At 52.8% G+C, this 27691-nt stretch overlaps 1 protein-coding gene across 1 annotated transcript; it reads left to right on the top strand.

Annotated features, from left to right (window-relative positions):
* The first annotated feature begins 1271 nt into the window (after window positions 1–1271).
* On the top strand, window positions 1272–25203 carry ADAMTS8 (ADAM metallopeptidase with thrombospondin type 1 motif 8). Its single transcript, XM_002833636.4, has 9 exons — window positions 1272–2311; window positions 10606–10845; window positions 12803–12938; window positions 13542–13709; window positions 15045–15346; window positions 18259–18442; window positions 20923–21095; window positions 21225–21400; window positions 23862–25203. Exons 1-9 carry the CDS (start codon window positions 1595–1597, stop codon window positions 24430–24432), a joined length of 2667 nt encoding a protein of 888 aa, XP_002833682.3. The 5' UTR covers window positions 1272–1594; the 3' UTR covers window positions 24433–25203.
* Window positions 25204–27691: the final 2488 nt, after the last annotated feature.

Genomic DNA, 27691 nt, shown 5'->3' with positions numbered 1-27691 from the left:
TCTTTGGAGGTAACAAGCCCTGAGAGTCTCAGATGCATGCCGAACCACCACAGCTGCAGAAAGGGGTCAGATGGGCTGAAAAGAATCAGCGATGACCTCAACTGTCAACATCCCCAGCATAAGCACAGAGCTGGGTACGTGGGGGCAGGTGAATTGGCAAAGGATTTCAAGGCCCTGATCCCAGCGGTCCCTAATGCATCACCCACATTGACAACTCAGAGAAAGGCACAGTTGGTGGGTGAGTCTAGAGTTTGTAGGTAGAGAACAGGGCTCTCCACCCAATCCAGACCTGTGTCATTGAGACTGGGGTGGAATGCAGTTTTGTGGTCTTGAGACCATGTCATCCCTCTCTTCCTGAGTACTACCCCCTTCCCTAGGGGGCAGTGGTGACATGGGACAGAATGAATTCACCTCATACACATTTATACCTGGGGCTGTGGGCAATGCAGTGAAAGGGCCTGCCACCTTACTTGAAGTCCCGGGCAACTAGCAGTATCCAGAAGAGAAGACCGTTTTCAGGGACTGGAGGTCTGTTTCCCTCTTGGGGAAATGCTAACTTCCAACCTCACTGCTGGTAACTTACCACTGTGCTGGCCTCTGCCCCACCTGCCCTCTAACATGACAGCGAGAGTCCCTCTTAGGGTTAACCAGGTGGGTTGTTTTTTGTTTTGTTTTTGTTTTCCCCATCTTCAGTTTGGAGTGAAAGTTAGGAAGGCTGTGCAGTAGTGATGAGAGGAGGGCATGATTTTAGCATGACCTTTTCCCCCTCTGCCTTTATGCTTTACAATGAAAAGCTCTGGAACCTTCTCCCCACACAGTCGGATCTCCGGAGGGATCTGCAGGGATCCCAACAGTGTCGGGCTCTGCAGTCGGACTCTGCAGGGATCCGAACAGGGTCGCTGAGACCAGTGCACAAGCCTCTTCGGAGGATGCATCCTGGACTCGGCCGCAGAGGAGGAAGCGGTTGGGGTCTCCCAAGGACTCTTTCTAAAGGGTCAGTCCAGCATGGTAGGGGTTAACGTGGGTCCGCGCGTAAAGGGAAAGGAAAGAAGTTGTAGTTGACACTTCAGGGGGGCGGGTGGCGGACGGGTCTCGCTGCCTGATTGGTTTTGCATTGCATCCCAATTTTTTTTCTCCGCTCTCTCTCCCTCTTTTCAGTTTCTCTCTCTGATCCCAGGGGAGGGGAAACGGGAATAGTGAGAGATCAAAAATAAACCTCTTATGTCAAGCCGGGAAGGAAGTATAAATAAGAAGGGCTCGGCAGCCCACTCGGTGCTTCCCGGGGCGGGGAGGAGGCAGGAGGCGGCTGCGCGGGGCCGGCGCGGGCAGGGGCGGAGGACGGGCGCACGCGGGCCGGGGCCAGCTGCTCGCGCTCGGCTCGGGGGCGGCGGCGCGGGAGGAGCGGGCTGCGCCAGCCAGAGGGGCCGCCGGGGGAGCGCTCCCGCCGCCGGGCCCCGCGGGCCGAGTCGGCCTTGCATCCGATCGATTCCGCTTTTCCTGGAGAGAGCGGCCGGGCCGCGCTCGGGCCGCCAGCACCTGCCCGCGCCTGGCGGGCTTCTTCCCTCTCCTGCGCGCAGTCACCGCCGCAGCCCCCATGCTCCCCGCCCCCGCCGCCCCCCGGTGGCCTCCGCTCCTGCTGCTGCTGCTGCTGCCGCCGCTGGCCCGCGGCGCCCCGGCCCGGCCCGCAGCAGGGGGGCAGGCCTCGGAGCTGGTGGTGCCCACGCGGTTGCCCGGCAGCGCGGATGAGCTCGCGCTCCACCTGTCCGCCTTCGGCAAGGGCTTCGTGCTGCGCCTGGCGCCCGACGACAGCTTCCTGGCGCCCGAGTTCAAGATCGAGCGCCTCGGGGGCTCCGGCCGGGCGACCGGGGGCGAGCGGGGGCTGCGCGGCTGCTTCTTCTCCGGCACCGTGAATGGGGAGCCCGAGTCGCTGGCGGCGGTCAGCCTGTGCCGCGGGCTGAGCGGCTCCTTCCTGCTGGACGGCGAGGAGTTCACCATCCAGCCGCAGGGCGCGGGGGGCTCCCTGGGTCAGCCGCATCGCCTGCAGCGCTGGGGTCCCGCCGGAGCCCGCCCCCTCCCGCGAGGACCCGAGTGGGAGGTGGAGACGGGAGAGGGTCAGAGGCAGCAGAGAGGAGACAACGAGGAGGACAGCGAGGAGGAGAGCCAAGAAGAGGAGGCAGAAGGCGCTAGCGAGCTGCCACCGCCCCTGGGGGCCACGAGTAGGACCAAGCGGTTTGTGTCTGAGGCGCGCTTCGTGGAGACGCTGCTGGTGGCCGATGCGTCCATGGCTGCCTTCTACGGGGCCGACCTGCAGGTAGGACTGAGAGCCTCCTCCAGCCACCGTGCCCGGAGGCCCCCCAGACGCCTCCCAGCGTCTCTAAAATCTCCCCTTCCAACCCCTCTGAGAAAAAAAAAAACAAAAAAAAACAGCCCTCCCCACTCATCTTCTCCAGCCTTACCCCAAACGAGATTCTCTCCTTTCTGAGAAAGAGCAGTAACTCTTTGCTGAACTTCTGCCACCCTGGCTCCCTGCGCCCCCACCCCCAGGTCCCTTCCAGTTTAGAGTGGGGCTGCGACGCCCAACCCTCTCATCCGAATCTCCCGCGGCACGTGGCACACTGACCCGAAAGTGGGTATCAACGCATTCCCCGGCACCTGCCTCTCCCAGCAGAGATGAAAATTGAGCGTTTAGGAATAGCTCCCACTCCCACCCCTCAGCCCTCTACTGCCTCCAGATCTGAGAGGCTCCCAGGGAAAGGCAGATGGGATGGAAAGAGATGGCTGTCTGATTCCCTTGGGTATGGAGGTCGCCATAAGCAAAAGACATTGTTTGAAAGGAGCTGAACCTGGAGAGGGGCTGCCCAGCTTCTGTGCAGCCAGCTGGTTGTGATCAATGGAGCATGGACTACCTTGCCAACCTGGCGCTCAGCCCCGACAGAACTTGGCAGTGCCAGCAGCCAGCACAAGAGGGAGGGGCAGAGAACTTCTGCCTGGGGGCTCAGCCCAGAAACTGAAGCTTTGGTGGAAACGCGAGGGGTGTAGGGGCTGGGACCAGCTCTTTCGGTGTAAATGCCTCTAGTAAAGCCAGACCCACAGTTGGTCCACCCAGCTGCCCTTAGCCCAGACACAGCTCTTACCTAAACAGGGGAGAAAAACAGAGTCCAGGGGATGGCTACCTGACCAGACCATTTCTGACTAGATGCAAAGATGGTGCTGACTCAGCAGGAGGTGTCTGTGTTGCCCTAAACCCCAATTTCTCCCCTAAAGACCAGGTGAAGGCTTTTCCAGGAGGAAAAGAGGGTAAGGGTTCCAGGAGAGGGGTACTCTTTGCCCCTAGGGAGCACAGAACTAGAGATGTGCCAGGGAAGGAAGAACTGACCTGCCCAGACGTCATAGTTCCCTGAAACAGGGATCCTGGCAGTGCGGCAGCTAAGCTGACACTTTGTGGTGATGGCGTCCTTGGCCGGGACCCAATACTAGGCTCAGCCTGTGCCCGACCGCTGGGGGCCCCAAGGGCATAGGCATCGTCTGTGCAGAATAGTCCAGACAAGGAGGCGATCAGCCTTCTGTTTCTCACCCCATCTTTCCCACCCTCTATCACTGGGAAAGGCAGGGTAGGAAAGACCCAGGGGGAAACAGATGCATAGGATGGGAAGTGCTGTGGGTGAGAGTCCACGTGGCTGCTCTCTGGCTACTGCAGGTGCTGACTACACCCCAGGGAGGCACCCCCGCAAGCTCTTGTGGTATTTGCTTCCTCAAAAGCAGGGCAGAGCAGCTTTGGGTCACGCTGATTTAATACCTGTTTCCCTGCCTGCCCTGAGAGCAGGGAGCGGTGGGAGCACCAGCCCTCTCCTCTGACTCCTTTCTTTAAGCAAGTACTAGAGACTGTGGCAGAAGAGGGGTGAGAAGACGGCTTCTCCCATCTCTTTAGGACCCCCACACCTGGCTCCTAGGGGGCTCCACCAGAAAGAAGCTAAGATGGCTGGGCACGGTGGCTCAAGCCTGTAATCCCAGCACTTTAGGAGGCCGAGGCGGGCAGATCGCGAGGTCAGGATATCAAGACCATCCTGGCTAACATGGTGAAACCTCGTCTCTACTAAAAATACAAAAAAATTAGCTAGGCGTGGTGGTGGGCGCCTGTAGTCCCAGCTACTCGGGAGGCTGCGGCAGGAGAATGGCGTCAACCCAGGAGACAGAGCTTGCAGTGAGCGGAGACCACGCCACTGCACTGCAGCCTGGGTGACAGAGCAACACTCCATCTTAAAAAAAAAAAAAAAAAAGGAACAGAAAAAAAAAAGAAAGAAGCTAAGATGCACCCACTGCAAACGCAGAGCGGGGTGCTGTGCCCGTCTACCCGCACACACGGAACAGATTCTGACATCTGCCTGAGAACCAAAACATAGGAAAGCCAACGAGAACTCTGTGCCAGCAGAGAAAGTCCGTTTTTCAGCCTTCAGGGCCAGACTGTCTCACTCTCTCAGCTGATCACCTGGACACTGGAGATAACTGAGTATTTGCCTCAGGGACATACTCGCATCTCCAGACATCCTAGCTATCTAGAGGCAGACATGCTCTGAGGCCCGACCCCAGGATGCCCAGGCTGCTGAAGCAGGAGACTCTGCTGGGGTTTGCACTCAATTTTGTTCCCTTCAGCTTAAAGTCCAGGTTTGCTGCCCCAGGCAATTCAGCTTTCTCTGTGTTGGAGATACCCGGGCATTGCCATCCTCATGAGACTCCTGACCGGGTGATCTGGCTCCTGCTTGCCCCACTCCCCATCCCCCACAAACACGCATTTCTGGACCTTTCCCAGCTGCACATTGGCACCTGCACACCCAGCCAGCCCACCTGGACCAGGAGAGCGCAGCAAAACAGGCATCGGACATCTCTGAAGGCCGAGTTCCTCTCCCTAGGGGGTTGACTTCTTAGTCTCACCTGGAAGGAAAGTCTTCCCTCAGGGAGACTAGCCCCGCCACCTCCACCCCGGGTCTCATGTCCCATCCCACCTGCGCTCCTGCTGCCACTGTGGCGGGTGGGGGAAGGACTGAGGTACAGCTGTGTCCAGGACCACCCTCGGGCCCCTCCACTACTATGAGCTGACCAGCCTCGGAGATGCTGCAGGACAGGCGTGACTGTCTCAGCTCAGTCCCCTGCACTTCCGAAAACAGGTCCATGAGCCCAGCTGAGAGAAGAATGAAAATCAAGTTCCCGTGCCTCAAGACCTTGGCTGCCCACACCCACCTCCTGCAAATGGAAGCCAGTCCTTTATATGTAGACCTCATTCACACAGAGGGAAGGCACTCTGGGGTGATTACTCTTGGTAATCAGGGGTGTGTGAGGATGAGAACAGCCTTTACCTCTCTAGGGCTTAGAGTTCCTCATCTGTGAAGCGAGACACCTGGACTAGGTGATCAATCCTGGTCTAAGCACCTGTGTGGCTGTTTCGTGATGAGCCGGTCTTCTGGAAGGTTTAGCCACTCTCTGAGCATGTTCAATTCACAGCGTGGTTGTATACACATCACCTCCATGAAAATACCAGTGAGGGGGGCAGAGGAAGACTGCACAGCTCACAGAGGACATGTGGCTTCCTCAGGATCAGACAGCACTGATCAGGATCAGTAAGTGGCAGGGCTGGACCTGCAGCCCAAGTCTCCCAAAGCTGAATCCTGCACACTGTTATCCCACCAGGCGGCCTCTTTCTCAGGACTAGGGTCTGTGGCTCTGTCGACCCTCTGATACTTGCTTATGTTGTGGGAGTGGGTCCTTAAATCCAGCAGTTCAAAGCCGTCCAGGCCCACTGTGAGGCCCTATCCTGCAAAGAAACCACCATGGAGGCTGAGAGAAAGAACGCACCACTGCCAAGGCTGGTCTCACTGTTAAGCGACAATGAAGTTTTCCAGAACTCTGTTAATTGAGTTCATTTAATCCCATGACAAAAGGGGCCCCTGTCTCCCACCTTCTTATCTGGTTTCGGAGTTAAGGAGCTCAGACAGAGGGGCCTTTCTGAAAGGAGGGACCACCTGGGAAGACTCCATTAGCTCCGTCTACATCTAGCTGCTGCTCACTGTCCCCTGTGTGAACCCGGGGCGAGATGGAGTGAGGGGCAGCATGGCAGTGCCCACTCTCGCCAGCCTGGGACGCCTGTCCCGCCAGTGCTTCTGCAGTGAGCAGAGTTTTCGAGTCCTCTTCTTAGCAGAGAGGGTCCGAAAAGTGGCGCTTATCTTCCCAAAGGCCAGCAGAACACTCGCAGGAGGTCAGATTCTGGGAACTGATTTCAGGGACAGCTGTCACAGCCATCTCCATGCCCCCTTACCTGCATGCTCTGGGGAAAATGTCTTCCACAAGACACTAGATACTAGAGTAGGCATGCAGCCTAGGTTGTCCAGCAGCATCCCAGTTTCTGCCTGTTCTGGCATAATTATTAACACTACCGTCTTTCCCTCTCAAGGGTGTCCTGGTTTGGATGACAACACAAACAGATTCATGTCCCCCCGTCCTCTGTGGCTACCAGGGAGAAAAACAAGTGTTATATGTGTGTGATGTCCTTCCCATTGGCAAAGAATGCATCTTTTCCATCCCTTATGTCTGCTGCAGTCAGAATGATTATGGAGTATTTCCCAAAGAAAATGTCTCAGTGTCCAAAGATCACCCCTCCCCCATCCCCCAGGAGGTGGGGTGTGCATAGGCAATGAAAGGAGGACTTGCTGCTTTACAAGCCTTGGGTTCGCTTTGGCTAGGCTGCAGTTTTCCTTACAGCAGCAAAGATGGGTGGCAGTTAGTGCAGAGACTAAGAACATAGACTTTGGAATGAAATCGAAATAATGTAGTGTCCTCGAGCAAGTCACCTATTTCTCTGTACCTCGATTATTTCAGGTAGGAGCAGTTATACCAACGTCCTAGCCTTGTCTTGAGGATGTAAGAAAATATGGAATGCACCTGACCTGGTGCCTGGTTCAGACGACATACTCAGCAAGGCATGGCTATTACTAGAGTTGCCTTCGGTGATGGAAACCATTTGTTAGAGCGGGGAGGATGGGCTGGCCCATGCCATCAGAGTGTCGGCCACCGCTGTTTCAGCTTTGCTATTCCACACGGCAGAGGAACCTTCTCTTTCAGCTTGCCCATGCTCAGTGGTGAAGGCTGACTTGTAGTTCAGCGTAAGTGTATGCTTTGAAGGCGCAACATTGCCCTTTGCTGCTTGCAGAACAAGAGGAGATGAAGCATGTGATGCAGGTTGCTCTCTTTTCTCCTCTCCCTTCTTTCCTCTTGCTTTGCTTCTCCATCTCCACACCCCCAGCTCAGTCTCAGGCCCTAGAGACATCAGATAGGAAGAGGGAATGCACCAGATGCTGAAGCAAGAGCTTCCCAGGGCCACTTTTCCTCACCTGGCCTCCCACCAGGCGCGCTGCAAGGGAAAGCAGTGGCGCTGCAGGTGAAGCACAAACCGGCTCAGTGTAATGACATCAGGGCGGGAGGAGGCCGGCCCGTCCCCATCACCCACCGCAGCTGGCTTCAGCTACCACAGGAGCTCCGAGGAAGGAATCTCCTTGTTTGTATCTCAAAGAACCAAAATGGGCTCTGGCCTACCCAACTGGCCAGGGTGTTGTTATTTTTTTTTTAATTCATTATTTTTTTTTAATAGAGACAGGTTCTCACTGTGTTTCCCAGGCTGGTCTCAAGTGATTCTCCCACCTTTGCCTTCCAAAGTGCTGGGGTTACAGACAGGAGCCACCCTCACTGGCCTGATGTTCATCTCTACTCCAGGTCCTGGGGTCACTCATGCAGGAGCAGACTCCCTAAAAAGTGCTGCCTCTCCCTAACAAAAGTGAAGAGTATGGGATCCCCAAGTCATTCAAGAGCAGGTTGTTTGACCACCCCGGCTGGGCTGACCGTGGGCTCCCACCTACCTGCCGTGGTTTGGGGAGTGGCTGCTGTGCTGATGCGTCTGCTCCTCAGGGGGGCCAGGACCCCGTTCACATTCTTCACACGCAGCCTGCACTGGTGTGGGGAGCAGGGAGGTGTAAATCTGCACCAGGTGGTGGAGCAAGCCATCTGACTTCCTCCTTCACCAGCCGCAGGCCTGATCCCCATGGGACTCTCAGTCAGGCCGTCCTCTGGGCCCAGGGGACTAGGGGAGAATCAAAGCCTCACAGCCCCGAGGTCACCCACCTCACCCAGGCTCAGTGGTCCTTCTCCCTAGAGAAGTGTGAGACGCACCGCATGTATAAGGCATTCCTGTGGTCATTTCTCAGAAGAGCGGACTGGGAGGGGAAAACCAAAAACTCAGTAGAACAAGAGATAAGGAGAGGCCAATGGGATCGGGATCTGGGATTCTGAAGGGAACACTGGACCACAGAATCCTCCTAGCCTTCTTGAAAATGAAAAGTATCTTCTGAGACAGTGGCCAGAAAGACCTTCAGATGTCCTGAAGTCCAGCCCACCCCTTGAAGCTAAATGGCTCTGAAGCTGGCCCTGCCTGACAGCTATGCACTGTCTGGAGAAGACAATGATATGAGCATCCCGAGCTGCAGAGAAGGAGGCTCCCCGGGAACCTTAGGGCCAGGAAGCTCCTTGTGCTGTCTCGCCCCGATCTTCAAGCAGCAGTTTCTCCTGCACGAAGATCGGGAGTTAACCCTCACCTTCCTCCGGTCTTCACTGAGGACGTGAGCACTGCTTCATCTCTCACTCAGCCTCCCTCTGATCTGCTCAATGTGGGCACACAGACTTGCCCCAACCTCCTGTCTTTAGCTCCTTGTGCTGAGCTGTCTCGGCCCCGAAGCTTAGCAGCTGGTGTTCCTTAGCTTTACACCTTCCTTGTACGACCTCATCTTCCCCATTTTGAGATTGTGAAACTGGGACTCAACGGGAAGAAATCTTGGGATGACGGTTGCAGTTTGCCTCAGAAGAAATTCCAGGGGTTGGTCCCTGGCCCATGAGACCCTGGTCCTTCTTAGAGAGCAGGATACTGTTGGCCTCCTGGAAGCAGCAAAGACCCGGCCAGGAGTTCGTCTCGGCAAGCCACCATTCCTCAGCGCTCACCCCCGGTTGCATAATGATGTGATTGCTTTTTTTCCCTCCAGAATCCAACTCCAGGAGCAAGTGCCAAGTTTCAGCCTTGTTGATAAGATGTTTACATCAGCCTAAACATTGCTGGAGTGCTTGACACGCCAAGTAACCTGCCAACCCCTGCTTGTAGGGCTAACAAAATACCTGGCTCATTGCCTGCGAGGTGAACAGACAGATCCCATTCACAAATAATGGGATTCATCTGGAACGCCCACACGTGGCCTCACCCGATGGAATGTCCCTCTCTACCCTTTCCTTTCTCCTCCTTCCACTCCCATCTTCCAGATCACAGGAGAAGAGGAAGAGGGGCTCCCGAGAGGTGGTGATCTAGGGATCGGAGAGGCAGGGCAAGCAGGTGCTGCCCAGCTGACCACACTCCAGGCTCAAGGAACACCCACCTCTGCCTCTGTGTCTCCCCTTCCACGAAATGCTCAAAGAGGGCCACTTCAAGGGGTCGCCGAGGCAGGAGAGCGAGTTCCCATCTGGCCTCCTCTCCAAGCCTTGGAATCCAGCGGGGGAGCAGTTGGCAGCCCAGGGACAAGACAGAGGCCAAGCAGTGATGTATGCTCTGTTGGCCAGCCTGGGTGGAAGGGATAGCAGGTGAGATCCGAAGCACATGGGTCCTCTTAGGCCCACGGGATCCTCTCAAGCCCCAGTCAGGAGGGAATGAGCCCTTCAGGGCTGTCCAGGCAGACACCAGGAAGCCATGCCCTGGGAAACCTAATGAGAGCACGGTGGACCTCAGAGACAGGCACACCTGGGCTGGCCTCCTGGTTTCAATAGCTGTGTGACCTTTGACAAGTTAATTTGCATGACCTTCCTCATTCGTGAAATGGAATTACAGTACCTTCATCACAGTTATTGTGAGAATTCAATGAGGTAATGTGGCAGAGTAGCTGTTGTTAGGAGTGATTATCACAGCAAAGTTTTCAGTGTTAACAATTCCCACCCCAAAGAGTAGAGTTACCCCAACAGACAACAGGAAAATGTTCAGCTGGATTCTAAGAGGGAATGCTACTAACCTTGAGCACTCAGAACTTTGCTTCTGGCTGAGGCCGGGGACGGGTGGGGGTGGTTGGCAGGGAGATGGTGTCAGGATTAAGGCAGAATAAGCCATGCCGTCCAGTAGAACTTTCTATCTGCACATTCCAGTGCAGTAGCCACGAGCCATATATGACTATTGATGCACTAGAAATGTGGCCTGTGCCGCACTATAAGTTTAAGGTTTTGGATTTTAATGAATTTGGATTTAGGTCGTCGCGTGAAGCTGTTCTGGATGTTAGACACGCAAGTTCGGAGCAAGGCAGGTCTGGGTTCAAAGACCACTGTTCATGCATCAGCTTTGTGACCTTGTGCAGGTTCTTGAGCCTGTTTTCTCACATGCAAAATGAAGGGAGTAGCACGGAGGCCTCGGGGGTATTTTGAGGCTTTGGTAAGAATCTGATGCTCAGCCCCATAACAGGAGGTGATGGCAGCAGACAGGCCAGGCCGAGGGCCCTGAGACTTAACCCTTCACTCTGCCTCTTGTCTCCTCCTTCCTGACAGAACCACATCCTGACGTTAATGTCTGTGGCAGCCCGAATCTACAAACACCCCAGCATCAAGAGTTCCATCAACCTGATGGTGGTAAAAGTGCTGATCGTAGAAGATGAAAAATGGGGCCCAGAGGTGTCCGACAATGGGGGGCTTACACTGCGTAACTTCTGCAACTGGCAGCGGCGTTTCAACCAGCCCAGCGACCGCCACCCGGAGCACTACGACACGGCCATCCTGCTCACTAGACAGGTCCGTGCCTGGCTCCGGAAGCCCTGGGGAGGAAGGGAGACGGGATGGGCAGATCAAAGGGAGGACCATGAGGCCTGCCCAAACATGGGAAACGTCTCCCTGCCGGCCCCAGCTGGACGCCAGAGCCTCATGCCCAGAATGATGAGGAGGAGGTCATGAGGACAAGTGTGAGGTATTTGCAAGGGAAGGAGAAGAATCTTGTAAGGGCTCTCTTCCAAAAGTTTGTGACCAGCTGTCTCCTGAGGTCACACATAACAAGAAAAAATGGGCTCGAGCTGCCCAGTGAGAGATCTGGGCTTGGAATGAAGAGAGTAGTTCTAGCTGCAGTGGTTGTAAAACACAGGGGCAGGTAGCCAGGGGGTCCTCTCAAGATTTGCCCACAGCAGGAGGGCTGCCCACCTACACGGCATGACTTCAACAGACAGCTTCCTGAAAGCAAGAGAGTGATCCTGTGTGCCAGGCCCTGTCTGCTCCTTCAGTCTCATAAGGGCCCCACCGGGCGGGTCCTGGTGTTATCCCCATTTTGTAACAGAGAAAACTGAGGCACAGAGTGGCCACACAGCTCTCTTGCCACATAGCGGCAGCGCCCATAGTCCAGCCAAGACAGTGCTGCTGTAGAGTCGTGTTCTGAATGACTGTGCTGTCCTGTCCCCCACAAAAAGCCTTTGAAGTCCCAGCCAGCCCTAGGATGCAGCCAGCCCTAGGATGCAGCCAGCTTGTAACATAGAGCAGGCTCCCTTACATGAGTGGCTGATGTGAAGACAGACGGAGATTTCCCGATCTTGTCACTCAGAAATCCATCTTGATAGCCTTTGTATTTTATATTCTTTTTGGTTTTTAATTTTGTTTTGTTTTGTTTTGTTTGAGACAAGGTCTCGCTCTGTCACCCAGGCTGGAGTGCAATGGCACAATCACAGCTCACTGCAGCCTCTGCCTGCTAGGTCCAAATGATCCACCCACCTCAGCCTCCTGAGTAGCTGAGACCACAAGTGCAAGCCACCTTGCCCAGCTAATTTTTTTTTTTTTTTTTTGTTACTTTTTGTAGGGACGGGGTTTCACTATATTGCCCAGCCTGGTCTCCAGCTCCTGGACTCAAGCAATCTACCTGCCTCAGCCTCTCAAAATGCTGAGATTACAGACCGTTTTTATTTTTTAACAAAAGGAAATTTCACGGGTTACTCTCCAATTTAGAAAGATGGGAGTTGGGTGAACTGGCTTGACCATAAACACAAAAAGAACCAATAAAGCGAGGCCACTAGGTGGGATATCCAGATGCGTTGAAACTGCTGTTGCGTCCTCCTCCTTAAAAAAGGTCAGCCAGGCACATGGCAAGCGCCTGTAGTCCCAGCTACTTGGGAGGCTGAGGTAAGAGAATCTCTTGTGCCCAGGAGTTTGAGGCTAAGTGAGCTACAATTACTCCTGTGAATAGCCACTGCATTCTAGCCTGGGCAACATAGCCAGACCTCGTCTCTAAAGTTTAATTTAGGATGGGCACAGTGGCTCACGCCTGGAATCCCAGCACTTTGGGAGGCCGAGAGAGCCGGATTGTCTGAGGTCAGGAGTTCGAGACCAGCCTGGATAACATGGTGAAACCCTGTCTCTACTAAAAATACAAAAATTAGCCAGGTGTGGTGGTGCACGCCTGTAGTCCTAACTACTTGGGAGGCTGAGGTAGGAGAATCACCTCAACCGCGGAAGCAGAGGATGCAGTGAGCTGAGATCGTGCCACTGCACTCCAGCCTGGATGACAGAGCAAGACTGCCTCTTAAAAAAAAAAAATTAATTTAATTTAATTTAAAAGCTCAATAAATGCAGGTGATGCACAGGCCAGCAAGCATGCTATGGGACGCTCAATGGTCCACTCCCACGTGCACGCTGGCCACCCCCAGCCCTGCAGGCCTGCAGCACACCCCACACACACACTGATACACTCTCTTGCTCTCTCCTCGCCAAGCAGAACTTCTGTGGGCAGGAGGGGCTGTGTGACACCCTGGGTGTGGCAGACATCGGGACCATTTGTGACCCCAACAAAAGCTGCTCCGTGATCGAGGATGAGGGGCTCCAGGCAGCCCACACCCTGGCCCATGAACTAGGTAAGATTTGCTGTGCCAAAGCCCACTTCCCCACATCAGAGGGCACTGCTCTTCCGGATCCAAGGTTGCGTAGATCCTAAGGAATAGGCAGCCCTCGCTTAGGAATAGCTCTTCCTAATTTTGACAGGGTGACTGTATACAAACAGATCCTGCGCTTGACAGTGCTGAACACAACTCCACTCCTACCCCCGAGCACATGGCCAAAATACCAAAGCAGCATCCCACACGATTATCACAGGTCACCGGGCAAATGCCAGGACACCAGACACGTGCTGGGGTGGAGGCGTGGAGCTGTGCACGAGCTAAGCCGTGGGATCTGGGGGAAGAACAATGGTCCAGGGACTGTCATGTAAGAGAGCAAATAATAGAGCTAGATCCAAATTCAGGACGGGCTGAGGCAGAAAATAAAGGGGTAACTGTGTTTCTCAGTCATCTGAGAACGCGTCCTGGAAGAGCAAAGAGCAGGGGAAAGCTTTACGCAGAAATCTTCGGAGAGTGAGGGGGTGGCTGCTCCCCTGAGGAGCTCCATCTCTGTCCCTAGCTGGGCCGGGTGGGGCACCCTCAGGCAGGACAGGGCAGAGTGAACCAGGCCTCTCTCCCCAGGGCACGTCCTCAGCATGCCCCACGACGATTCCAAGCCCTGCACGCGGCTCTTCGGGCCCATGGGCAAGCACCACATGATGGCGCCGCTGTTCGTCCACCTGAACCAGACGCTGCCCTGGTCCCCCTGCAGCGCCATGTACCTCACGGAGCTTCTGGACGGCGGGCACGGTAGGCACCAGCGGCCCAACCATACTTGTCCCCATGGGCCTCCTTCCACTGGTGCTGGCGCAGGGACCCCCTCCAGCTGTGCCTCCTCACAGGGCCCTTAGAGCTGAGTCCCCCGCCAGCCTCCCACGCTGGGGCATTCACACCACCCCCGAAGTCTGCTCTTCCTGGCCCCATCTTCCAGCAGCCGAGTTCTGGGCTAATTTAGATTAGTCACAAAGCAGGGGGAAGTCATCCGAGAAGGTTGTCTGAAGGAGGAGGGTTTGAGCAGCGCTTGAAGGAATAGAAGCACATAGCACAGAGGAGAGACGAACCTACAACAGCTCAGGCGTGACAGAGGCAGTGACTGTGTCCTGTGAGAGCAGGAGGGTGGGGAGCTGGTTCAAAGGACTGGAGCCAGGCATGGGGTGTGCACTTGTGGTCCCAGATACTCATGAGGCTGAGGCAGGAGGATCACTTGAGCCCAGGAGGTCAAGGCTACCAGTAAGCCGTGATCACGCCACTGACTCCAGCCTGGGTGACAGAAAGAGATGCCATCTCTTAAAAAAAAAAAAAAAAGGCCGGGTGTAGTGGCTTATGCCTGTAATCCCAGCACTTTGGGAGGCTGAGGCAGGTGGATCACAAGGTCAGGAGTTCGAGACCAGCCTGTCCAACATGGTGAAACCCCATCTCTACTAAAAATACAAAAAATTAGCCTGGCGTGGTAGCACACGCCTGTAGTCCCAGCTATTCAGGAGGCTGAAGCAGAAGAATCGCTTGAACCTGGGAGGCGGAGGTTGCAGTGAGCCGAGATCGAGCCACTGCACTCCAGCCTGGGCAACAGAGCTAGACTTCGTCTCAAAAAAAAAAATTGCTTCTCAGAAGAGGGGATTAAAGAAAAAACAATGTTAAGTGGTTGGAATTGTTGGTAAAGTAATGAAATATTCTAGATCCTTCTCACTGAAGGACACAGGGACATGTATGATGCAAAAATAAGATTATCCAGACAGCATTGGTTGGTCTTCATTTGCATATGCTGTGACTTTTAGGAGCACGGTTAGGTTGTGATGCGAATGAATATTGTGTTAGCTGGCATTCACTGGGTACACACTGAATGTAGGGGGCAATGCTTCCTGGATACTCAGGACAGCAAAGGAAAGTCCGTCCTGAAAAGCATTTGCAACTGATAGTCAAAAATTGGGCATGCTCTCACTAGATCATCGAGTGGTGACAGCTTTTAGTTGGAGGTCAAGAAGTCGTGACACCTAGACCTTCAGTGCCATCCATCACAGGCCATGAAGAGTGGAGAGGGCGGCAGCCCTGCGCACGTTCTTACACCCCTGCTTCCTCTTTTCCCAGGAGACTGTCTCCTGGATGCCCCTGCTGCGGCCCTGCCCCTCCCCACAGGCCTCCCGGGCCGCATGGCCCTGTACCATCTGGACCAGCAGTGCAGGCAGATCTTTGGGCCGGATTTCCGCCACTGCCCCAACACCTCTGCTCAGGACGTCTGCGCCCAGCTTTGGTGCCACACTGATGGGGCTGAGCCCCTGTGCCACACGAAGAATGGCAGCCTGCCCTGGGCTGACGGCACACCGTGCGGGCCTGGGCACCTCTGCTCAGAAGGCAGCTGTCTACCTGAGGAGGAAGTGGAGAGGCCCAAGGTGAGGGACAGCCCCTGAGGATAGCGGGGAGGAGAAAGGATAAACAAAAGGAAATGGGGAGGACTGAGGGCTGTTCTCAAGGAGGAAACCACACTTGAGAGTCGTTAACCGAGAGACAGCCAGGCAGAGCGGCTCACACCGGAATCCCAGCACTTTGGGAAGCTGAGGCAGAAGGATCACTTGAACCGAGACCAGCCTGGGCAACATAGTGAGATCCTGTCTGTACAAAAAAATAAAAAATAAGTCGGGCGTGGTGACTCACACTTGTAGTCCGAGCTACTCAGAAGGTGGAGGCAGGGAGATCACTTGATCTCAGGAATTTGAGGCTGCAGTGAACCATGATCATGCCACTGCGCTCTAGTCTGGGCAACAGAGGGAGACCCTGTCTCCAAAAAAAAAAAAAAAAAAAAAAAGGAAATTTCGGGCCAGGCTGCAACATAGGACTTCTAGGTAAAATCACTCATCTTTTAACAAACAAACCAAAGCATATTTATCCACACAGTGAGGAGCCCGTGAAGGCTATCCCCTCAGTCAGTGGGTTGACACTGCCATGGCTCCAGACATTAGCGAGCTGCTTTGGGCTGACTCAGGGCTGGTGCAGATGCAGATTGGTGAGAGGTGTGGAGACAGGAAGGTGGGCACACAACAGGCTGGAGCCACCGTCAATTCCATCATGAACGCAGACAGACACGTGGAATAAATTCCATCAAGAATTGAGTGGAAAGTATTCACAGCCTGCCCGTGCTTGAACTGAATGCATAATTACAGGTTGGGAGAATGAGAGCAGTTGTGGGAATTCCGGACTCAAAGAGGAGGACAGGAGACAGATTCAGAGCTGCCTCTGGCCAGGCAGAAAAAAACTTGGCCCAGGAGAGAGTAAACTCACAAGAAAAACCAAGGCAGTGCCAGTGAGGGTTTTTAAATGATTCACTTCTTTGCCCTGCTCTGAATACATCCAAACTGTGAGGCTGATCACATTTCTCTTACTGTGAGTCATGGAGTCATCACTGTGAAGCAGCATCCACCGAGTTTCACAGCCCGGTCCCCGCCAGCGCTGAATCGCCAGGGTGGCCCGAGCACTCCTCAGTGCATGTCTTTTGCACTGAGCCTTGGGAGCCTGCCTGCACCAGGTAAGCTCCATGCTCTTGTCCTAAGCCTGAGCTGGCGCAGGATTCATGGACTGATCCTCAGCCACCTCCCATTCACCCTGTTCATTCTCATCACATGTCATGGAGGGGAGAGGAGAGGGATCTGCCACCAGTCCCAGAGCACAGCCGAGCTAAGTGCAGGGAGAGGTTGACATGAAATGATCGTGGAATGATGTGTGGCCTCTATTTTTAAGAAGTCAGATCAGAAAATACATATTTATAGAATCAGGCCGGGTGCTGTAATCCAGCACTTTGGGAGGCCAAGGCGGGTGGATCACCTGAGGTCAGGAGTTCAAGACCAGCCTCACCAACATGGTGAAACCCTGTCTCTACTAAAAATACAACAATTATCCAGGTGTGGTGGCGGGTGCCTGTAATCCCAGCTACTCCGAATCACTTGAACCCAGGAGGCGGCAGTTGCAGTGAGCCAAGATCACACCACTGTACTTTGGCCTGGGCAACAGAGCAAGACTTTCAAGAAAGAAAGAAAGAGAGAAAGAGAGAGAGAAAGAAAGTGAGAAAGAGAGAAAGAATATATACACCGAATCATATCTTTTGTAAAATAAAAGCATTGCATTTTTATGATGATATATTCAGAGCAAAAGTATGAAAAATATTGGTGAAAATCATGTTAATGGTTTTATCTGGGTAGTGGTGTTTTAAAGAAGTGTTAATTTCTTTTTTACACTTTTCTGCATTTTTTTATTTGTCGTATGAGCAACTATTACTTTTATAATTTTTAAAAAATCATTTTCATTTTGAATACTCTATGAACCTTTGGGCATACAGCATTCAAAAGGGCAAAGCTTTGTTCTCATAGGTCAGTTGTAAAATGGGAAGCAGGGCCAGGCATGGTGGCTCACACTTGTAATCCCAGTACTTTGGGAGGCCGAGGCGGGTTGATCACTTGAGATCAGGAGTTCAAGACCAGCATGGCCAACATGGTAAAACCCCATCTCTACTAAAAATACAAAACTTAGCCAGGCATGGAGGTGTGTGCCTGTAATCCCAGCTATTCGGGAGGCCGAGGCACAAGAATTGCTTGAACCCAGGAGGCGGAGGTTGCAGTGAGCCGAGATCACACCTTTGCACTCCAGCCTTGGCGACAGAGCAAAACTCTGTCAAAAAAAAAAAAAAAAAAGAAGCAATTCTGTTTCTTTTCCAGGCATTATCCTATCACTGGAGCCAGTGGCTGGTAGACTATGGCAACACCTCCCAGGGTTGCTTCCTTTAGACCAGAGTTCCTCTACCTTGGCACTAAGGACACTTGGGCCTGGATAATTGTTACTGTGGGGCCTGTGCATTGCTGGATGTTGAGCAGCATCCCTGGCCTCTACCCACTAGATGTGGTAACGTACACCCTCCACAGCTGTAGCCACCAGAATATCTCCAGACATTGCCAAATGTGCCCTGGAGGGCAGAATTCGCCCCAACGGAGAACCACTGCATTATATGCAACCTTATTCCCATAAAAGAATGTCATTCATTCATTCAGCAGATAGTCTGTTGAGCACCTTACTAAGCATAAGGCACTGTTTTAGGCGCTGAGGAGTCAGTAGTGAATGAGTCCAGCCTGGTCTCTGTGCTCACAAAGCCATGCAGGCCACACAGTCATTAAACAAACGATTGAGGCAGTTTACAGCACTCCATGCGCCAAGATGAGAATGACTAGATGAGGAAGCCAGGGCTTTGGCCACCCAGTGGCATAGACACTGAAGCCTCCTGGCCTTTGCTCCTCATTCAGTGTGCCATTGTATGTTGCAGCCCGTGGTAGATGGAGGCTGGGCACCGTGGGGACCCTGGGGAGAATGTTCTCGGACCTGTGGAGGAGGAGTACAGTTTTCACACCGTGAGTGCAAGGACCCCGAGCCTCAGAATGGAGGAAGATACTGCCTGGGTCGGAGAGCCAAGTACCAGTCATGCCACACGGAGGAGTGCCCCCCTGACGGTAACTACCACTCAGGGCCGCCCCTGCCAGAGCAGCTACTATCATTGCTGTGGCACATCCCCAGAGGATGTGTAAAGTGGGAGTAAAGTGGGTGTCCCGGGATATAGAGTTACTCCCAGAGGGGAGTAAAGTGGGTCTCCTGGGATGTAGAGTTTTGCCTGTGATCTCCACCTAAATGGGTTCTGCAAGGTTCCAATCCCAGGGGCAGCTCTCAGGGACCCGGGACAGCTCTCATAGTGTTCAGAGAGCCTGGCAAAGTCAAGGAGAGAAATTACGCTCATCTTCCAAGATGTGGAGAGAAGGACATCACTCCCAACCAAACTTATTGGGGAGGAGCCTCTGCAGAGGGGCTGGTGTCTAGGAAACTAATCCTCCTGGAGGCATCGGAACCCTCATCTGTGTGCAGAATGGAAGCATTTTCCAAAGCAAGTGTCAGAGCCAAACCTCCAAGGTCTTTCTAGCCAAAATTCAGCCCAGGGCAGAGGGAGGATTTCTGAATCTGATTCCTGTGCACATTCCTTCTGAGAAGAGTTGCCCATCTTCCCTTGGGGCCATGGCAACTGTTTGACAGAATCTTCCCAGGAAGCAATACTACCTCTCCCTCGCCTTGGCATATTCCTATCCCCAGTACCTGCTGGAAACCACAAACATTAACTTAGAGGCAGTAAACGGGCAGCAGCAAACTCGTGAGAGGGAAATCATTACAAGGTTTTTCCCCACCATCCCATCCAGCTGCCCAGTGTGCAGCTCCAGGAAGGATTGGCAGGCAAGAAAAATCAGGCAGAGCCTTTGGAGAGATTCAACCACGGGAAAAGACATTGGCATTGTGTTGATGTCTCATAGGAGAATCTGTAGGCTTTGTGGTTTCACAAGACAAGAAGGATCCACAATGGTTTGAGGCTCTAGAAACTTTGCCCTGGAATTGCGTGAGAGTTTGCCTGGCATACGGGGTGAGACGTTGCTGGGAAAGGAGGAGGACAGGAATGAATATAGGGTGCAAGGTAGGCGTGGACGAAAAGTGATGTCATGATTTCAGATGCACCAAAGTCTGCCATTATTGTCGAGTATTTTTTAGTACTTTTTGTGTGTCTAGGACTATAAAAATGTATGAAAATGTAAAAGGCATGGTCTCTGTCCTTAAGGAGCTTGCAGTCCAATTAGAGACCCAAATCCCTTTAACACAGCCATTAACATTTCAATGGATGAGTCACAGACCCTAGGTTGGTGAGGGGCTCGGAGAAAGGAAAGGCTGGGTGAGCGGAAGCTTTGAAGGGAGTTAGGACTGAGCAGAGTCTGGAGGACTGAGATGGGGTGAGGTGTGAGGGGACCTGCCGGGGTGGAGGAAAGGTGTGAGAAGGGCCCTCATTCGCTTAGGTGGAATCAAGCAAAGCACACCATTATGTCAAGGCCAGACCACAGAGGTCCTTGAAGGCTGACACAGTATCTGGGGGTTATCTGTGCCACCTGTCCCATCAAGTCACCTGGAATCTCCTGCAGACACAGCCCAGACCCCCGCAGCTGCACTGACTTAGAGTCTCAGGCGTGGAGTGTGGCATCTGCCTTGGCAAAGTCTCCCCAGGCATTCAGATGCACAGTTTGGGCAGAGAACCTTGGCAGGAAGAACAGCTTTAATTTTAGGATTTGGGGGTGGAAAGCAACCCACATCTAACTTCAGATGGGTTGGTCTGGCAGCGGCACGTGGCAGGATGGAGAGGAGGCAGGCACAGGTCCCCATGAAGCCAGCAGGCCTGGGCTTGTGGTGGTGAGAGTGGGATGCCATCGTTTTAAATCACAGATTGTCCTGAATACAGTGTGGGTCTTTGTGACAGTTTGGAAATAGCAGATAGAGATGCTCAAATGTTCGGGAGATACCAGGATACCAGTCTCAGACTTGAGCATGGTAAGATCAGCAAATGAAAGTCAAGACAGTTCGTGGAAGGACCATCAGGAGCTTGGCCGTGCTGAGTTGGAGGTAATCATAGTACATACAAATGGAGCTCCCCAGAGACACCCAGCATTACAGAATGTGGGTGTAGGGGCAAGATCGGAGCTAGACATGTAGATTTAGGAGTCTTTGGATTCATGTCCAGTGTCACTGAGGAAATCGATACTGCACAATTAGTTGTGTCCTAAGAATATAGCTCCACGTGCCATTCTGTGCCTTCGAAGCTTACTGAATTGTTCCCTGTTGCTCCCTGAGTGTATTCACCTGTAAAGTACGATGAGTCTCTTTCCCTAATGGAAAGGGCATTTATCCTAGAAAGCCCAGCAGGAGGCTGGAGGCTCCTTTCCTTGCCCTTTTGAGTAAGGGTCACACATGCATGTAGGAATGTTATGCCCAGAAGACACTGGCCCTGGGTCCCTGGGTTGAGTTCAAAACCAAAAGAAAGAAGAAAAGTGCTGTAAATTCGGGATTTCTCCACCGGGTGCTCCTGCTTCGGCATGGGTGTCACCTCCATGCCATTTCTTCCTTTTTCTAGGGAAGAGCTTCAGGGAGCAGCAGTGTGAGAAGTATAATGCCTACAATTACACTGACGTGGACGGGAATCTCCTGCAGTGGGTCCCCAAGTATACTGGGGTGTCCCCCCGGGACCGCTGCAAGTTGTTCTGCCGAGCCCGGGGGAGGAGTGAGTTCAAAGTGTTCGAGGCCAAGGTGAGAATCACCCTGGGACTCAGAATCCAGAGATGGGGAGGAAGGTCGCCTGACCCCACATCCCCGCCCCCCGGCAGGCTGCTTCTGTGCTCAACACGCCCTCTCTCACCTTCCCTTTCCCCGTTGCAGGTGATTGATGGCACCCTGTGTGGGCCAGAGACACTGGCCATCTGTGTCCGTGGCCAGTGTGTCAAGGCCGGCTGTGACCATGTGGTGGACTCGCCTCGGAAGCTGGACAAATGCGGGGTGTGTGGGGGCAAAGGCAACTCCTGCAGGAAGGTCTCCGGGTCCCTCACCCCCACCAGGTGAGTCTCCCCAGGAGCTCTGTATCTTGCTTGGTAGAAGACCATAATGGGCTTTGCACTCTGATAGGCCCAAATTTGAATTGTGGCTGCTACTTAATAGCTGTGAGGGTTGGGCAAGTTATTTAAACTCTCCGAGCTTCAGTTTCTTTATAAAATGTCAGCAGTATCTCTATCTCAGAGTCGTCGTAAGGATTTCCTGAGATGGGATGTGCACTTGGCAGTGTCGAGCTCATAGAAAAGATAGAACACAGGGCAGCCATGACTTTTACGAGGGCTGGAGGCCATGTGGATAGGGAGCTGTCATCTCTGAGTCAGTCGAGCCACACTGAGTAACCTGGACCTCTGCCAGAAAACAGCTCTCCCAGGCCTGTTTTGGGAAGGACGTCTCACCCTAAATCTGGCAAGCCCTGTCCTTTCTGCAGATGGATCTTCAGAGAAGGGGGTTACCAAAAAGGGGCCCTGGCAGCCTCAGGGCTTTCATGAATCTGAGAACTCCAGACACTTTGTTCTCATCCTAATGCCCCACATTCATAAAACTCCAAGGATTTTCCAAAGTGCTTTCATTTCCATGGTCTTGTTTGATTTGTGAAATAAGTCCATGAGGTGACTAAGGCCAATACTATTCTTCATTTTGCAGAGGAAGAAATTAAGGCACAGAAAGACTGAATGACTTTTCTAAGGTCATATTGATGGTTAATGACAGCCAGAAGAGAACCTAGTTTTCCTAAGTCCTGGATGACTTTTGTCTCCCATTCCATGTACTTCCTGGAGAGTAAGGGCAAGGTCGGGTGTTTTATATGGGCCACACTCTGCCTCTCTGCCTCCAGTACATCAATGTGTCCTAGCGGTTATGTGAGCATCCACCTATCCAACCACTTCCCCCACTCACGGTCTCAGAGTTTTTGAGAAGTGTTCACTGTATTGTTTTCTACCTAGTGAAGCTCACAAACCCTGCCCCATTCTCTGTGTGTGTGTGTGTGTGTGTGTGTGTGTGTGTGTGTGTGTGTCTGTCTGTACATCTCTCATCTCACCAGCCTGAGAGAACAGAATCAGCCTACAGCAGGCAACTTGGGACTGTTTTCATTTTTTTTAATTTATTTTTATTATTTTGAGACAGAGTCTCACTCTGTCGCCTAGGCTGGAGTGCAGTGGCACAATCTTGGCTCACTGCAACCTCTGCTTCCCAGGTTCAAGCAATTCTCCTGCCTCAGCTTCCCAGGTAGCTGGGATTACAGGCATGCACCACCACACCCAGCTAATTTTTGTATTTTTAGTAGAGATGGGATTTCATCATGTTGGCCAGGCTGGTCTTGAACTCCTGGCATCAAGTGATCTGCCCGCCTTGGCCTCCCAAAGTGCTGGGATTGTGGTTATGAGCCACTGCGCCCTGCCTTGGAACTCTTTTTACATTTAAGCTCAAAAGACACAGAAAAAGAGAAGCAGACACTGTTCAGATACTGGGTCCCTTGGCCACTTTCCCTCAGGCTTTAGACAGATGGGCCTGTGGACACTCTCAGAGTCTGAGACTAAGCAGCTAGCCCCAGCTGGACATACGGTAAGAAGAGCAAAAAGCCCACCTGACCATTCGCCTCACTTTCTCCCCAGCCTACGGAACCCAGATTTCCAGAAAAGAACAAACAACTAATCTTTCTTCATCCTACCTAAAGCCCTAAGCCTATAATGGACTGGAAACAGTTTCCCAAAACAGCATCCTATCATTCCAGAAGCACAGTGCTCATGGTGCCTGGGCTCTCCCAGAAGGTGGCTTCAAAGAAGCAGGCTTGAACCCCCAACTCCCAACCCCACCCTGATCCCACCCTAGGGCCATATTCATCAAATATTAGGAGCCGACTGACTCAAAGAGGTGGTGTGAAATTTCCCTCCTGTTCACGTTCTGGAAGGGGTGTGTGGAACAGTTTTTTCCATGTGGGTTTGAGCTCTGGGCGTGGAGGTGGCCAATCAAAGTTGTATACCAGTGCAAGGAACTAGAGGTATTTGAGATCACATTTGACAGGTGCCAGGTTTGGCTACACCAGCGCAGCTTTCCACATCCTTCTGGGTTCTCCTCCTCTCTATGCTGTTCTCAACACCCACATACCTCAACTCCTCAACCACACTTTTGGAATAGAGTTGCCAGATGAAGCAAAAACCCTTGAAAATCCCAACGTACAAGACATTTCTGTCTGCCTAAACAGCTGATTTATTGAGAACTTTGAGGCAACTTGAAATAGAGTTGAAATAGAGTTGCCAGATGAAGCAAACAGCCTTGAAAATCCCAATGTACAAGACATTTCTGTCTGCCTAAACAGCTAATTTATTGAGAACTTTGAGGCAACTTACTTAATTACTTGCTTTGTTTTTTTCTTGTCTGCCACCTGGGGTGCCCACTTCAGTCTCCAAGGCATCATGACCTAGGCTGGGCAGCCACTGGTCTAAGGGTGTCTTTCTGTTTCTATCACAGTTATGGCTACAATGACATTGTCACCATCCCAGCTGGTGCCACTAATATTGACGTGAAGCAGCGGAGCCACCCGGGTGTGCAGCACGATGGGAACTACCTGGCGCTGAAGACGGCTGACGGGCAATACCTGCTCAACGGCAACCTGGCCATCTCTGCCATAGAGCAGGACATCTTGGTGAAGGGGACCATCCTGAAGTACAGCGGCTCCATCGCCACCCTGGAGCGCCTGCAGAGCTTCCGGCCCTTGCCAGAGCCTCTGACAGTGCAGCTCCTGACAGTCCCTGGTGAGGTCTTCCCCGCAAAAGTCAAATACACCTTCTTTGTTCCTAATGACGTGGACTTCAGCATGCAGAGCAGCAAAGAGAGAGCAACCACCAACATCATCCAGCCACTGCTCCACACACAGTGGGTGCTGGGGGACTGGTCTGAGTGCTCCAGCACCTGCGGGGCCGGCTGGCAGAGGCGAACTGTAGAGTGCAGGGACCCCTCCGGCCAGGCCTCTGCCACCTGCAACAAGGCTCTGAAACCCGAGGATGCCAAGCCCTGCGAAAGCCAGCTGTGCCCCCTGTGATTCAGGGGGGCAGGGGCCAGTCTTGTGCTCCCGGACGTGGGGTACTGAGGTGCAGACAAGGGTCTCCACTGTGGTGACTGTGTCCCTTGGCCATACCAAGGCAGCATGGCCCACCCAGGCCTCCCTATGCAGCAACCCCTCCAGTACTGCACAAATTCCTAAGGGGGAAGAGGAGAGGGGATGGGGCGGCAGACCCTATCATCAGCTGTCCAGTGGACTGGACCTTGCTCGGGTTCAAGCAGAGGGCATAGGTTAAAAGGTAAAAGTGCACTTATTGACTCAGACAGGACACTCCGCATCAGTCTGTTTGCAAAGGACTAGCAAACTAAAATGAAAAAAAAAATTCTATCTGGTTTCCCCGATAAATAATCTACCTCAGAGGGGAAAAAATTAGTACAAGAGAGGCATGGGGCAGGGAGTCAATGGTGAATGTCAAAGCAGGCTCCAAAGCTGGACCCCAAGCTGTCTTCAAGAATGACCACGACTGTCTTCAGTGTTAAAATCCATCACCTAAAGGCCCGCAGCATCGCAGGGTTGTGGAGAGCCACATGTTCTCAGGCTGCCACCTGCAGGGGTGGATCCATTTCAAGTATTTATGCAAATGTGTCTCTGAACTAAAGTGTGATCTTATGCCAATGCAGTGGTCTGGTCTGATTCATTGTTTCTTTGGAAAGGGCAGGGACCTAGAACCCAGGGATGGAGGCTGAAACTAGGTCAGCTCATGTTGAACTCATGCTGGGCAGCTGGCTCCCTGCCTGCTCTGGATCCTCACAGGCCTGCAGAATCCAGCTCATTCGGGCAACTTTCATTTGCATGATCTAGACCAGTGGTTCCCAAGGTTTCATTAGGATCATCTAGAGGGCTGTGAAAACAGATTGTGAGGCTGGGCACAGTGGCTCACACCTGTCATTCCAGCACTTTGGGAGGCCGAGGCAGGAGGATTGCTTGAGCCCAGGAGTTCAAGACCAGCCATGACAACATGGCGAGACCCTGTTTCTACAAAAAATTAAAAAACGAAATCAGTCGGTCGTGGTAGTGCAGGCCTGTAGTCTCAGCTACTCAGGAGGCTGAGGTGGGAGGGTCACTTGAGCCCAGGAGGTTGAGGCTGCAAGGAGCCATTTTTGTGCCACTGTACTCCAGCCTGGATGACAGAGTGAGACCCTGTCTCAAAAAAAAAAAAAGAAAGAAAGAAAGAAAGAAAAGAAAACACAGATTGTGGGGCCCCATCCCCAGAGTTTCTGGTCTAATGGTTGGGGTGGCCTGAGAATCTGCATTTCTAACAAGTTCCTAGTGACTGACATGGAGGCTGCTGGTTTGGGAACCACACTGTGAACGCCTGTGCTACAGGAAACGTCCAGCTGGGAGATCACAATTGTTATGCGATGCCTTTGGGCTCGTCATTCTTGAGAAAGAATATCCCCTTCCTCTCTGTGAGCCACCCCATCATCCTCTTACATGCTGCCTGCCTCCTTTTAGTCTAGCTGGGGGCACCAGATCCTCTTAGCCCTACTCCGCTCCATAGCTCCTCATCTCTCCTGTGTCTCGGAGGAACTCTGGCTCAGTCTTCCCCTGGTCTGGTGCAGAGGGAACTTACTTAGTCCCTGATCACAAATGGGTGACAAGAAACAGACATCAAGAAATGACATTCTAGCAAAAGAAGGAAAATACCCAAATGTGTATCTTGGCTTTTTTCACCACCTGTGCCCCCTTTGTCCTCCCATTCAGATATCTGGCACCACAGGCAGAGAGGATGCTGTAGGGGCACTAGGCGAGGCCATGGGATTCCAGCCCCACTGTTCCCCTTAGCTGCTCTCTACACGATGACAGCTGACACAGAGTTGGTCACTCCTTCTTGTCTGCCTACTCTTTTCAGCGAGTGGGAGGCTGGGCTTACCTAAGCATCAACAGGCACACACACAGGCATGTTGTCGATGACTAGCAAAACCAGACTCTTTCCCTGCTGTGCACCAGTTTTGTGGAGGCTGATGTATGTTTCCACAACTCTTCATCGCCCTCCATTTCTCACTCTCCCCCAAATAAGGCCAAGTGTGTCCCCCTTAACGGCCTAAGCCAGGCCAGCTGTGCCATCCCTGCTCCCTGCATCATTACCAGGCACAGCTTTTGCCCTGGAGTTCAGCTGGCAGCAGAGCTGCTGATGTGCAAAGCAGAATGGAATCCAGCTTGGCTCTCCCGGCTGTGTGGGCTCGGTGAGCTCTCAGAACGCATACTTGTTTGTGTCTGGAAATTCAACAGCTGCAGCCCAGGGACTCAGAAAACAGATCTGCAGAGGAAGACCACACCATTATCTGCCCCAGCCAACCACGACCACTCTGTTAACCCACAGAAGGAAAGAAGACTGTATTTCCTCTGCTGAAAGATGGTGTTTTCCAGCTAGTGCTCCTAATGGAAACTGGTACTCTCTTCTAATGGGAGGCCCCGACTCGGCAGGTAATTTGGTCATTAATCTGAATCCTCCAGGCACCTGCCAGAAATACTTCAAAGGTGGTACAGTAGCATAAAGTTAATTTCCAACCTTTCATTTTTAAGATAAGTGAATCTTTGTCTGGGGTTTATCCTCTGCCCTTTATTCCTCTATCGCAGATCAGAGGGTTTTGTGAATTTACAAAAGTATGCAATATTACCATTCCCAGTCCATTCTAGCAGACCACACCCTCTCCCAGGAACATATTCCAGGGGTGGTAGGACCCATCTCACTAGATTCGCATCTTGTTCTCTGATGATGTCCACCTGGTTCTATATCCTTTGTGCTTGAACTTTTTAACCAAGTGACCCTCTTAATGAGGACTCTTCCTCTTTTCTGGTGTCCAAACATGTCACCCTTCCTGTTTTCCTCTGGAGTGTGCTTCGGAGTTGTTTCAAACCACCCCTCCCTCCCCACACCCCCCAAAAAACAAAACTACAAATGACAAGAACAATCGGAAAGTTCTTAAGGGATATTGGCTTTTGCTTTGTCTTGATATTTCCCACTTGTGGTCCAGGGCAGATAAAGAGGGAGGCCTTGTCGGCCCTGCACTATGGGGTCTGCAGCGATGAGCAGCTGCGTGTACTGGGCTTTCCTGCGTGGTGCAGACTCCCCTGCCCAGGTGCCCCTGGTCCCAGGAGGGGAGGCTCGTGAACCCCGCAGCAATCTCGACTCTGTGTGCTCTGCCCTGGATCACCAGGTCCCTCCAGGAACCTGCAGCATTTCCTTTGCCGTTTGGGAATTCAAAATGGTTTCTCGAAAAGTGTGAACAGGAAA

Source organism: Pongo abelii, chromosome 9, assembly GCF_028885655.2.
Source record: "Pongo abelii isolate AG06213 chromosome 9, NHGRI_mPonAbe1-v2.0_pri, whole genome shotgun sequence".
NCBI lineage: Eukaryota > Metazoa > Chordata > Mammalia > Primates > Hominidae > Pongo > Pongo abelii.
The sequence above is the reverse complement of the archived record's forward strand: the minus strand, read 5'-3'. Positions and strand labels throughout refer to the sequence as shown.